Here is a 12,764-nt window from a genome sequence, read left to right as displayed (position 1 = left end):
AGAGTAGGAATGGCAACAAGACTGAGACACCAGTTTCATGGAGGTTGGATGATCAAAGGTGGTGGCCAGCCGCCCTGAGCTGCTGGCCTGGCCAAAGAGCTGGCCGCTGGGCAACCTCACCACACAAGGAGTAAGAGGTGACAGGAGGAAAGACTGAGGGGTCCTCACAGGCAGGTATTTAGTTTATTTCCATGCCAAGGGTAGTCATTCCCCAGCAGTTAAGTGGGAAATCCCTCTTCCAGTTGTGAAAGTGGGGCCATTGCTACCCCCAATTCCATGTAAGGGAACCTCTGAAACCAATGCTTCTCACTCCAGCTTATCACCAGGATACCACCTCACTCAGCTGGTGGGCTCCCCTTAGCCAGGGGGTGGTGTTCCAATGGTGGCAAAATGTCAGCAGCTTGGTATCACAATCATAATCAGAGGCTCATACATCATAAATAGGGCCCTTCAGCCCACTGAGTCTATGCTGACTTACCTACACTAGTACCACTTTCCATCAGATTAGATTCCCTACAGTGTGGAAACAGGCCCTTCGGCCCACCAAGTTCACACCAACCCTCCCAGATCCATTTCCCTCTGACTAATGCATCTAGCATCATGGGCAATTTAGCATAGCCAATTCACCTGCCCTGCACATCTTTGGACTGTGGGGGGAAACCAGATCAAACCCATGCAGAGATGGGGAGAACATGCAAACTCCACACAGTTGTCTGAGGCTTGAATTGAACCTGGGACCCTGGTGCTATGAGGCAGCAGTGCTAACCACTGAGCCACCGTGCCATCACTTCTTCCATGGCCTTGCATGTGATGACATTTCAAGGGTTCATCCATTTACTTTTTTAATGTTGTGAGGTTACCCATTTCAACTACCCTCTCAGATGGTCCATTCCAGATTCCATCAACTGTGCAACTAACTGGGAAAAATTGAACCTCTGCCTTCCCATCATCTGGAAAACATTCAGCTGGAATCTGTTCAGTTTTACCGTCCCTCCTGCCTCTCAGTCTGTCTCTGAGAAAATCCTGCCTTGAGTCTTTTTATTAATAAAATGGGAGGCTGGTCAACTTACGTCGATCACCTTTACTTTCACATACTATGCAGAGACCATAGATTCATAGAGTCCATATAGTGCAGAAGACACCCTTCAGCCCATCGAGTCTGCACCAAAACGTGAGAAACACCTGACTTTCAACCTAATCCCATTTACTTGCACTTGGCCTGTAGCCTTGAATGCTATGATGTGCCAAGTGCCTCATTCGGGTATTTCTTAAAGCATGTGAGGCATTTCACCTCTGTCACCCTCGCAGACAGTGCATTGCAGGCTGTCACCACCCTCTGGGTAAAAATATTTTTCCTCACATCTCCTGTTCACCTCCTTCCCTCACCTTAAAGCCGTATTCCCTCTGACTGACCCTTCAGCTCAGAGGAACAATTGCTCCTTATCCTGGAGTTCTGTCAGTGCTCCATGTAATCTTGTACATATTAATCAGATCAGCCTTTAGTTTTCTCTGCGCCAATGAAAACAACCCAAGCCTATTCATCCTTTCCTCATAACTTAAATTTTCTGGCAAAATCCTGGTGAATCTCCTCTGCAGCCCCTCCAGTGTAATCACATCCTTCTTCTAATGTGGCGACCAGAACTGCACGCAGTACTCTCGCTGCAGTCTGAAAGTTTTATCCAACTCCACTTCCCTGCTCTTGTAATCAATGCCGCAAGTGATAAAGGCAGTTGTCCCATATGCCTTTTTCACCACCGTACTCAGATACTCTTCCATTTTCAGAGATCTATGGGCAAACATGCCAAGGTCCCTCTGTTCCACAGAATTTCCTGGTGTCATGCTGTTCATTGAATACTTTCTTGTCAAATTATTCCTTTCAAACTGTATCACCTCACACTTTTCAGAGTCAAATTCCATCTAGCACTTATCTGTCCATTTCACCATCCCGTTTGTATCTTCTTGTAACCCAAGACATTCACCCTCGACGTTAACCACTCAACCAATCTTTGTGTCATCTGTACACTTACTCACCCAACCCCTCTCACAGGCATCAATGTAATTTATATAAGTGATGAATAATAGGGGAGCCAGCACAATCCCTCTGGTACTCCACTAGACACTGGCTTCCAGTCACTAAAGCAGCCTTCTGCCATCACCCTCATCACCATCTTCCTTGGTTGGCATGGTATCTCAATCCAAAAGGCTTCAACTTGGGAAATGGCATGTGTATAGTTTGCATTTGCTTTCTGTCTATTTCATTTCAACATCATGGATAACAAATCCTTGAATCTCTCGACACTTGCATCCCACAGGAAGATTCCCACAGCAACAACCAGTGGGCAGTTAACATATGGGAAGACAAAACCAAGACTTGAGATTCTGGTGTCTCTGTTACTGCTCTATCTGTAAAATAAAATTCCTTTCTGTGCTCCCAGCCACAGAAAGGACTAAGTGAGCACAGCATGTGAACCCGATCCATTGTGCCCTGACCGATTTTTATAGTGCCAACACAGTGTTGAGATTTAAAGAGCCACCTATCCTGAAATTTTTATCAGTTCAACCTGTCTAGCATTGACCAAGAACCTCTAAAAAAATTAAAAGTTAACCCCAAGATGAAACTATGAGCCACGTAAGAGAAATATCCTTGGCAATGCTTTTTAAAAATTGTTTGATTTGTTAATTCTGAAGGTTTTGGAAATGGGTATGTGGGAACGAATGCCTGTTTGTGTGGGCCCAAATCATCCAACAGGATATAAGGAGAATTTGCTTTAGGATTGATTTGGGGAGATGGGACTGCAAGATGGACATGTCATGTGACCAATAGTTTGGTTAGCTCAGTTGGCTGGATGGCTAGTTTGCAATGTGGAGTAATGATAACAGCACAGGTTCAATTCCCACATTAGCTGAGGTTACCATGAAGATCCCACCTTCACAACCACATCTGAGTCATGGTGACCCATAGGTTAAACCACCACCAGCTGATGAGAGTTTGGAACTATGGTGGTTTGATCTTTACCTTTAGTGGAAGTATAGGTATGGGACAACCAGATAGAAAGGTCATGTGTTGAAATGTCTAGGGATATATCCAGCCAGAGATGACAACATTACATCCTATGAATATTTACTGGGAGAGAGAATCACTGCACAGACCAGAGTTTGCACAATATGTATCTCAACATTTTTCTATTTGTTAGATATTAATGAGTGCGAGGCTGCAAATCACACATGTACAGAAGAGCAAAACTGTTACAACATTCCAGGAGGATACAGATGTCTGCAGTCAGTGAAATGTCAAGATCCTTACATACAGTTGAATGAAAAGTGAGTACTCTGATGGACAGCCCTATTGGGAAGTTGCTTTTTAGCTCAAAATTGATGCCAACCCATGGAAAAAAATAGATTGAATGTGTTTATAGGGAGGTTATCATCTCATTATGGAAACTATCCGTTGAATTGTTACTTCCCTGCTTGTGTTGCAGTCGTTGTATGTGTCATGGGGAGAACCCAGGCTGCACGGAACAGCCATTCACCATTTTGTATAAATACATGGACATTGTGTCAGGAAGAAACGTGCCCTCAGATATCTTCCAAATGCAGGCCACGACACGCTACCCAGGTGCCTACTACATCTTTCAGATCAAATCTGGGAACGAAGGCAGGGAGTTCTACATGAGGGTAAGACCTTGATGTCTGTGCTTGAGAATGCAAAGGAAAAAAAAATGTATTACCCAACCTAAAAAGAAAAATGTGTTTTGAAAGTATTAACCTCGTAAATTGTTTCTAAAGTAAACATGACATGCTCGATTGAATTTTAGTTTGTATCAAAATATATATCATGTTGGCTTTATTATATGCTTTCATTCTTCCACATGTTATTTCTTTCTGTCTCTTGTAAGTCCAGTTAACACCTACCACATTCTTCCTTGGATCTGCCAACATTCTTGACCTTATTATCTTTCAACCAAATCATTCACGTTCCACAATTTACTGACAAATAGTTTGTTATTTTACTATGTGCTGCATGTTTTCCTCCTAACTCAAGGGCTGATGTTGGTATTATTCTGGTATCAATGGTATTATCACTAGACTAGTAATCTAGAAAACCAGGTCATGTTCAGGGGACTTGGGTTCGAATCCCATCAGAGCAGCTGGTGAAATTTGAACTCAATAAAAGCCACGAAATCTGGAATTAGGAGTCTAATGATGACCATGAAACCAATGTCAGAAACACCCACCTGGTTCACTAATATCCTTTACAGAAGGAAACTGCTGTTGTTAGTCTGGTGATTCCAGATCCACGGCAATATGGTTAACTCTTAACTGCACCCTGGGTAATTAGGAGCAGGCAATAAATGCTGGCCTGACCAAATGATGCCTACATCTAGTTAATGAATTAAAAAGAAAACACCATCTAAGTCTCTATCAAGTCCAACTCTAATCAAGGCTGGATAATACTTCCATAGCTGGACTCATTTCTCCATCACATTTACATTCTTAGGGCTTAACTATATGTGAACCCACTGAGGCAATTTTGGAATCGTAGTGGGGGTGTGTTTAAAGAGATGGGGGGCGTGCTAGGTGGCAGTCCCGGGGGGTGGGGACACTTGACATCAGCCATCCCATCCCATAAGCATTTGAAGGTTTTAAATGGACAATTTATGCCCAATGAGTTTGCTAACCCTTGATGTTTATCTAGGGGTCTTCAGGAATAGATGACTACAACTCCCCCTAACAGAGGTGAGAGTAATCCAGGGAGAAAAGCAAAATGTGGGATTTTCTCAATTTCTCATGACCATTTGATTCAGGATGGTTTTGGAGAGGGGTGTAGTTAGGGAGGAAACAGTTAGAGGTAGGAACCTTCTTAATTAAAGAATAGCTGGAATACTCCCAATTAGTACTACACAAAATTACATCCAAATCTGTTGCTGTGAATAGTTAAAAATGAATAAGCTCATCAATTATGAAGGAAATAAACAGGATAGAGGAGGGAGGTTGCTTCCACTGTCAGGTGAAACTTGAACTAGGGAGCATAGTCTCAAAATAAAGGGGAGTAGATTTAGGACTGAGTTGAGGAGGAATTTCTTCTCTCAAAGGGTTGTGAATCTGTGGCATTCCCTGCCCTGTGGAGCAGTTGAGGCTACTTCATTAATGTTTTTAAGCAACAGTAAAAAGATGGATTTTTGAACAGTAAAGGAAGTAAGGGTTCTGGTGACTGGAAGAAAGTGGAGCTGAGTCCAGGAAAAGATTATGATTTTATTGAATGGTAAAGCAGGCTCGACAGGCCAAGTGGCCTACACTTGCTCCTAGTTCTTATGTAATAACGTATGAACCGAAGCATCATTAATTTGGCAATACCTGCATCAATCCCTGGCCATTTGCTAAAAATCAGCCTCTATGTATTTTAGCATGGATTTACTCCCTAACTGAGTCAAGGAGAACCAATATAAAACAGTCACTATAATCCCAACTTGATTGATTGCTGAAGCCCATGTTATAGAACCCTCCCTCTAAAACATGCACTTCCTCATTCTCCACACCACAAAACACAATAGAACATAGAACATTATAGTGCAGTACAGGTCCTTCGGCCTTTGATGTTGCGTCACCCTGTGAAACCAATCTGAAGCCCATCCAATCTACACTATTCCAATCACATCCATATGTTTATCCAATGACCATTTAAACGCCCTTACAGTGGCGATTTTACAACTGTTGCAGGCAATGCATTCCAAGCCCTTACTACTCTTTGTGTAAAGAAACTACCTCTGACACCTGTCCTATATCTATCACCCCTCAATTTAAAGCTATGCCCCCTCATGTTAGCCATCACCATCCAAGGAAAAAGTATTTCATTGTCCACCTGATCTCACTCTCTGATTATCTTATATATCTCAATTAAGTCATCTCTCAATTTTCTTCTCTCTTATGAAAACAGCCTTAAGTCCCTCAATCTTTCCGCGTAAGACTTTTCCTCCATACCAGGCAACACCCTTGTAAATCTCCTCTGAACCCTTTCCAAGGCTTCCACATCCTTCCTGTAATGCGGTGACCAGAACTGCATGCAATAGCAGCCGCACCAGATATTTGTACAGCTGCAGCATGACCTCAAGGTTCTGAAAGTCGATCCCTCTACTAATAAATGCTACCACACCATATGCCTTCTTAACAGCCCTATCAACCTGGGTGGCAACTTTGAGGGATCTATGTACATGGACACCGAGATCCCTCTGCTTATCTACACTGCCAAGAGTCTTACCATTCGCCCAGTTCTCTGCATTCCTGTTGCTCCTTCCAAAGTGAATCACCTCACACTAATCTGCATTAAACTTAATTTGCCACCTCTCAGCCCAGCTCTGCAGCTTATTTATGTCCCTTTTAAACCTACAACATCCTTCGGCACGATCCACAACTGTGGCGACCTTAGTGTTGTCCACAAATTTATGAACCCATCCTTCTATGCCCTCATCCAGGTCGTTTATAAAAATGACAAACAGCAGTGGACTCAAAACAAATCCTTGTGGTGCACCACTAGTAACTGAACTCCAAGATGAACATTTCCCATCAACCACCACCTTCTGTCTTCTTTCAGCTAGCTAACTTGTGATAGTGAAGACAAATGCTCCTGGAGGCATTTGTTACATAAAGGTTACATAAAGGTGAACTTTGAAACCTATCACATGATGGAAATAATGCCTTGAAAGGAAGAATTGCCAAGGACATGGTGTTCGTGGGCGGCACGGTGGCACAGTGGTTAGCACTGCTACCTCACAGCGCCTGAGACCCGGGTTCAATTCCCGCCTCAGGCGACTGACTGTGTGGAGTTTGCACGTTCTCCCCACGTCTGCGTGGGTGTGCTCCGGTTTCCTCCCACAGTCCAAAGATGTGCAGGTTATGTGAATTGGCCATGCTAAATTGCCCGTAGTGTTAGGTAAGGGGTAAATGTAGGGGTATGGGTGGGTTACGCTTCGGCGGGTTGGTGTGGACTTGTTGGGCCGAAGGGCCTGTTTCCACACTGTAATGTAATCTAATTGGAACTTCTTAAATAATAAGGTTTTCTTTTTACTTCTTTCCAATCCAACAGCAAACAGGGCCCGTCAGTGCCACCTTGGTGATGACCCGCCCAGTCAGCGGACCAAGGGAAATTGTACTGGATCTCGAAATGGTCACTGTGAATACTGTCATCAACTTCCGAGGGAGCTCAGTGATCAGGCTGACTATCTTTGTATCTGAATATACATTTTAAACCCCTGATTTTCCGGGGGTTGCTGGGGTCCAACATTTGATCGGTTATTCAGCTATGTTTGTTTTAGTGAGTGAATGATTCATTTATGTCGTTGTGACAGAAGGATGCTTTTTGTAATGCATTTCAACTGTGTAGACTCTTAATTCTGTTTGTTTTTTTCTTCCTGGCATGGACAGAGATATTCGTATAACAGCCCATAAACAAAGATGAAAAGCCTTGAAGCTACAATATATTCATTAAGGCTTTGAGAGTTCTTAGTATTTGTTTTGAAACAGTATATTCAGGAAGAGTGACTGTATGTGAAGAGTTGGGGGAAACAGCAAGAGTAGATATTTTCCATTCAGGAAATGAGTGAGGCTGGCAAGACCACATCATGCTTGAAACTCAGAAAAGGTAGTGGTAAACCTTTTCTTTGAACTTCTGAAACTCTTGGTAAAAGTACAATCCTGATATTGTCAGGTGGGAAATTGGAGGATTTTGACACAACAGCATTGAAATAATGGTAACTAATAGAGTCATAGAGATGTACAGCATGGAAACAGACCCTTCGGTCCAACCCATCCATGCCGACCAGATATCCCAACCCAATCTAGTCCCAGAACAGCTATACTAGATCAGTACCTGGAATGAGTGGATTGCCTTATGAGAAAAGGCGAGATACACTAGTATGTATCCTCTGGAGTTCAGAAGAGTCAGAAGTAACTTAATCAAAATATAAAAGATCCTGAGGGTACTTGGTTGGGTGGATGTTGAAAGGATGTTTCCTCTTGTAGGAGAATCTCGAACTATGGTTCATATTTTAAAAATAAGGGGGTCGTCCATTTAAGACATGATGAAACATTCCCTTCTCTCATTTGATTTCTCAAATGGTGCAGAATCTTTAAACATTTTTTGGGAAAGGGTAGTGGACTCTTGATGACCCAGAAGGTGAAACATTATTGGGGGTATGCAGAAAAGTAGAATCAAGGTTAAAATCAGATCTTATTGAATGGTGAAGCAGGTCGAAGGGCCGAGTGGCTTCCTCTTGTTCCTTGTTTGTATGCATTCAACACTGTGTGATTTAAGGGGGAGTTTCAAGTGATGGTAATCCCATTAGATTGGCATTTTCTCACCTTTGATTAGTTGATAACACATTTCCTTGTAGGGATGAATTCAGGACTCTGGAGTGAGAGGAAAAGAAGGATAATTACTATAATTTGTGAAAGCATACTCCCTGAATTGTCTCTCCTCTTAACATCCCATAATCGTGCTTGCTCCTGTAGTATAATCTACAAAATGTTGACTTCGGTCACAGCCAGGGGCTGTTTTGACAAATGGTATGCTTTCATTATATATTTAAACAATTGTGCTTCCTATAACTGTACATTGCAATGTTTTTTACATTCTTAGAGTCATAGTCATAGAGTCATACAGCACAGACTTTTGGTTCAACCAGTCCATGCTGAACATAATCCAAAACTAACCTAATCCCACCTGCCTGCACTGGGCCCATATCCCTCCAAACCTTTCCAATTCATATACTTATCCAAATGTCTTTCAAGCATTGTAATTGTACCCATATCAATGACTTCCACAGGAAGTTCATTCCACATGCAAACCACCCTCTGTAATTAAAAAAATTGCCTCTCATGTCTTTTTAAAAATCTTTAGAAATCCTCTCATCTTAAAAATGTGCCCACTAGTCTTGAAATCCCCCATCCTAGAGAAAGGACAACTGCCATTACCTCTATCTATACACCTTATTATTTTATAAACTTTTATAACCTCCTTCAGTCCGGTGAAAAATAGTCCCACTGGGGTGCTATAATGCCATTTTCGTCTTAACAAAAAATCTTTACTTATTATTATGAACTCATAATTGGCTTATGACCCTTTGCAAAATTAGCATTGGGGCAGATGAGGTGCTTTTTAAAATTTGTTCAGCAAGATCTAGAATAAACTAACCAAAAGAGTGGTGAAAGCAGATTCAATAGTAAATATCAAGGGCATTAAATAAATGCATAAAATGAAACCCCTTACAGATGGTGGGCAAAGAGCAGGGGTGCAAATTTAGTTAAATAGCTTTCAAAGAACCAGAACAAAAGATCCTTCTTCTGTGTTGCAATAATTTATGACACGAACACCGGAAAAGAAATATTGAAAATCAGTGTCCACTAATAGAGCTGTTGGATAATATTACGTTCCATGTGATAGCACTGCAGCTAATTTCATTGGAATATGATAGTTCTATTTAATAGGCGTTGAATGGAAATGTATCAGGTACATTACCACACCAGGGAACCAGTATTTTTCAATTATAATGTATCCACTTGTTTCACAAAACAACATCTATTGTCTTTAAGCAACTAGACTATCTTTCTTCGAAACAACAGTATCTATTTTAGTCACTCAGAATAAGAACCACCCTTCAAGAAGATTCCTATTTATCCCTCTGGGAACCAACTCCATAAATATCTGAGAAGTGACTCACAGAAAACTTACAGGCAAATAGCTGTCTATTTGTGTATTGTTCCAGGGGCATTAAAAGTGATCTAATTTCTAAAGTAATTAATAGAGAAGTATAGTCATTGGACTATGTGTGTCTAAGATTAATTAAATCAATCCCTCCCTGGGGATATCGATTTAGGTCAGCTAACACCATAAAACTGTACATATGTTGTTAATAAAAAGATACTTGGGAAGGAGATAGAGTCTGCTGTCCCTACAACAAGCTATCAAAATCCATGGCAAGCCATTCTTCACCCACGGGGTTCTGGATCTGTGGAATTTCCTGATCAGTGAAGCAGTTGAAGCTATCTCATTGAATGTTTTTAAGACAAAGACAGATTTTTGAACAGTAAAGGAATCAAGAGTTCTCAGATGATGGTATAAATGTTCAAGATTCATCGTTATGGCGTATACCCTTTTAACACTGACCTAAACACTTATCTGTTGCTTTAAGGACCACTCCAGGGTTGTGGAACCTGAGGTGATAAAGATTCTGATGTTGGATCCACGCACTCTCCAATAGGTAGTGTTTGAATGGGTGTGTGGGTGGGATGTTCAGTTTTCACACTGTTTCCATCTACTGTTTATGCATAACTCCATCACCCAGATCTGTGGGAGATACTCGAAAGGGTTGGCACCTTTGCAGCAGCAGCTTCTCAAATTTGGGCAGTTTTAGCAAGACGTTTTTACAAGTTGGTGGGGATGTTGGTTTTTTCAGGAAGGCTTTGTGGGAGGCTTTCCTCTGGCCTCTGGTAACTGTGATGAAGCTCAGAGGACAGATCTTGTTTTGCCAAACAGACAATGTTCAAGCATATGGACAATGTAGCAGCTGATGGAACCAGCACCTTGATGGACTGAGAGAGAACAGTGGTGTTGGAGCATCTATCATACCGCTGAATCTTTCTGGTGCTATTTCTCTCAGGATTTGAGGTGCTATACACTTTCATGTCTGTGATGCATACGGGGGTGTGGGGTGGTGGGGGGAGTAGGTAACACTGATGCCCTGCAGATCATGATCCTGGTGCTGGGACTGAGATCTGAGTTCAATGCTTTACTCCTCAGGTGGCCAATGTTGGTGCTGGTCTACTGAAGATGATGTTGAGTTTTATCCTTGATATCTGCCCTTGCTCAGAGGAGATAGCCTAGGTGTGAGAATTGATCCATATTGTTCATTGAACATAAGAATATAAGGAGTGGGACTAGCCATCTGGCCTGTTGAGCCTGCTCCACCATTCAGTAAGGTCAGGGCTCAACTTCACTTATCCACTGCTCACCAGAACTCTTGATTCCTTTACTGTTCAAAAATCTGTCTTTGTCTTAAAAACATTCAATGAGATAGCTTCAACTGCTTCACTGATCAGGAAATTCCACAGATCCAGAACCCCGTGGGTGAAGAATGGCTTGCCATGGATTTTGATAGCTTGTTGTAGGGACAGCAGTGTTGTGTGATGGTGGTAGACTGGTAGAGGAAACTGTTGGTTTCTGGATGTTTATCCTCAAGCCCATTCTCCCATGCACCTGTATGTACAGTGACAGTGGTTTTGGAGCCAGACCTATGAATGTGCGCACAGGCAAGCACTGTCTAATCGGTTGGGTTAATCTTGGTTCTAGACTGGAGGTGTTCTGTAGAGTCACTGCACACCAGCATGGAGCTTAATGGAGATAGATGGAGTGTTTATCCTGAAGAAGATGGAAATAGTGTTGGTGCAATGGCACAGCCTTGCTTGATTCCAATTTGCACTCTATTGGGTCTGTGCTGGATCTGTTTGGTGACACTCACCACTTGTACATCATTGTGCAGCAGGCAGAGGATGTTAAGGAACTTCTGTGGGCAGTCAAATGTAAGGAAGATTATTTATAATTCCTCTTGGATGTTGAAGTGAATTGCGTTAATCCTCTGGGTCATCCAGATTCCTTTCTGAATCCTGTTGTCAAACACTGCTTTATCTAAGGCCCTTCTTATAGATACTGGGTTTATAAAAACCAGCCCCAGATAAACTGTGCTCATAGTGGCTGTAAAGCTTGTTCAATTTTGAATGGCATCAGTCCGTGACTGGACAGATGAAAAGAGATCAATTGGTATCCTTACCACAGGAGCTGAATAGGAATCTGACTCTACCCAGTGGAATGAACATTTTCTCTTGTCTTTTTGCTAATTATAAGTGCCTTATGTGATTGAAATTTGGGGTGAGAGTGGAGTTCACAGCAAAATTAAAAACTGTCATCTTACTTCACATGTTTCTTCCTTCTCAGTCATTATTCAAAAAAGATGACAATGTTCATCACCTGGGGTAATTGGTCAGGATCAAGTGGGTATGGGAGATTACCGCTAATGCCACTCTCTGCCTGGAGAGCGCTGCTGTAAATAAGACAGGATATCACAAATAATTGTGCTTTAGACAGCTTGCTGCCTTGGGATTTTCTCTCCTTGCATTTTTCCTCTGTCTCTTTGACGTGTCCTATCTTTTGAAGGTAATGGATTCAGTTTTTCTTTAGTTGTGCAAAGAACCTTCTCCCAGCGTTTCCTTTAACTGCCATGGGAGTGTACCTCAACCTTGAGCTCTCCAGACAGAATTCACTCTCACATCGTGTGCCAGGCAAGCTGGCTTAAAGACCAGGCCAACTCAGTTATGACTGTTTCAATATGGTGTGTGGCAAGCCAGTCTGGGTCAGCATCTTGTGTCTGGTATTTTGTCCTGCCATCTGATTGTCAGAATCTTACAAAGGCAGTTCAATTTAAGCTTCCTGGCATGATGCCAGTACGGTCCAAAGTCTCACATGTGTGGAACAGAGTGGACAGGGCTTTTGCTCTAGAGACTTTCCATTTAGACAGACATTTTTCATTCCTGAACTAATAGCCAAGAGTTACACTTGCTTTGGCAATTCTGGCCACCACTCATTGTCAATATATCTATTGTCAATGGATCAAAAGAGTGTGCAGTGGTGATAAGTAAACACTAATACCTCTCATAGGCTCTAGCCATAGTTTGGGGCCTTGCTTTCCTGGAACAGACATTACTTCAGTATGCTTCGC

The 12,764-nt window shown here is 42.2% G+C and overlaps 1 protein-coding gene across 2 annotated transcripts in view; it reads left to right on the top strand.

Annotated features, from left to right (window-relative positions):
• fbln5 (fibulin 5) overlaps positions 1–11,059 on the top strand; it is a 92,985-nt gene extending 81,926 nt beyond the window's left edge. For both annotated transcript variants that reach the window (XM_087989659.1, XM_043698461.2), the window contains exons 9-11: positions 3,195–3,321; positions 3,480–3,675; positions 7,082–11,059. In XM_087989659.1, the coding sequence (XP_087845785.1) occupies positions 3,195–3,321; positions 3,480–3,675; positions 7,082–7,243 (485 nt within the window). In that variant the 3' untranslated portion in view covers positions 7,244–11,059. The remainder of the gene's footprint in view (positions 1–3,194; positions 3,322–3,479; positions 3,676–7,081) is intronic.
• The last annotated feature ends 1,705 nt before the right edge of the window (positions 11,060–12,764 follow it).

Source organism: Chiloscyllium plagiosum, unplaced genomic scaffold (genome assembly GCF_037043375.1).
Source record: "Chiloscyllium plagiosum isolate Xiang-an unplaced genomic scaffold, Cpla_swu_hap1 HiC_scaffold_8, whole genome shotgun sequence".
Lineage (NCBI taxonomy): Eukaryota > Metazoa > Chordata > Chondrichthyes > Orectolobiformes > Hemiscylliidae > Chiloscyllium > Chiloscyllium plagiosum.
The sequence above is the reverse complement of the archived record's forward strand: the minus strand, read 5'-3'. Positions and strand labels throughout refer to the sequence as shown.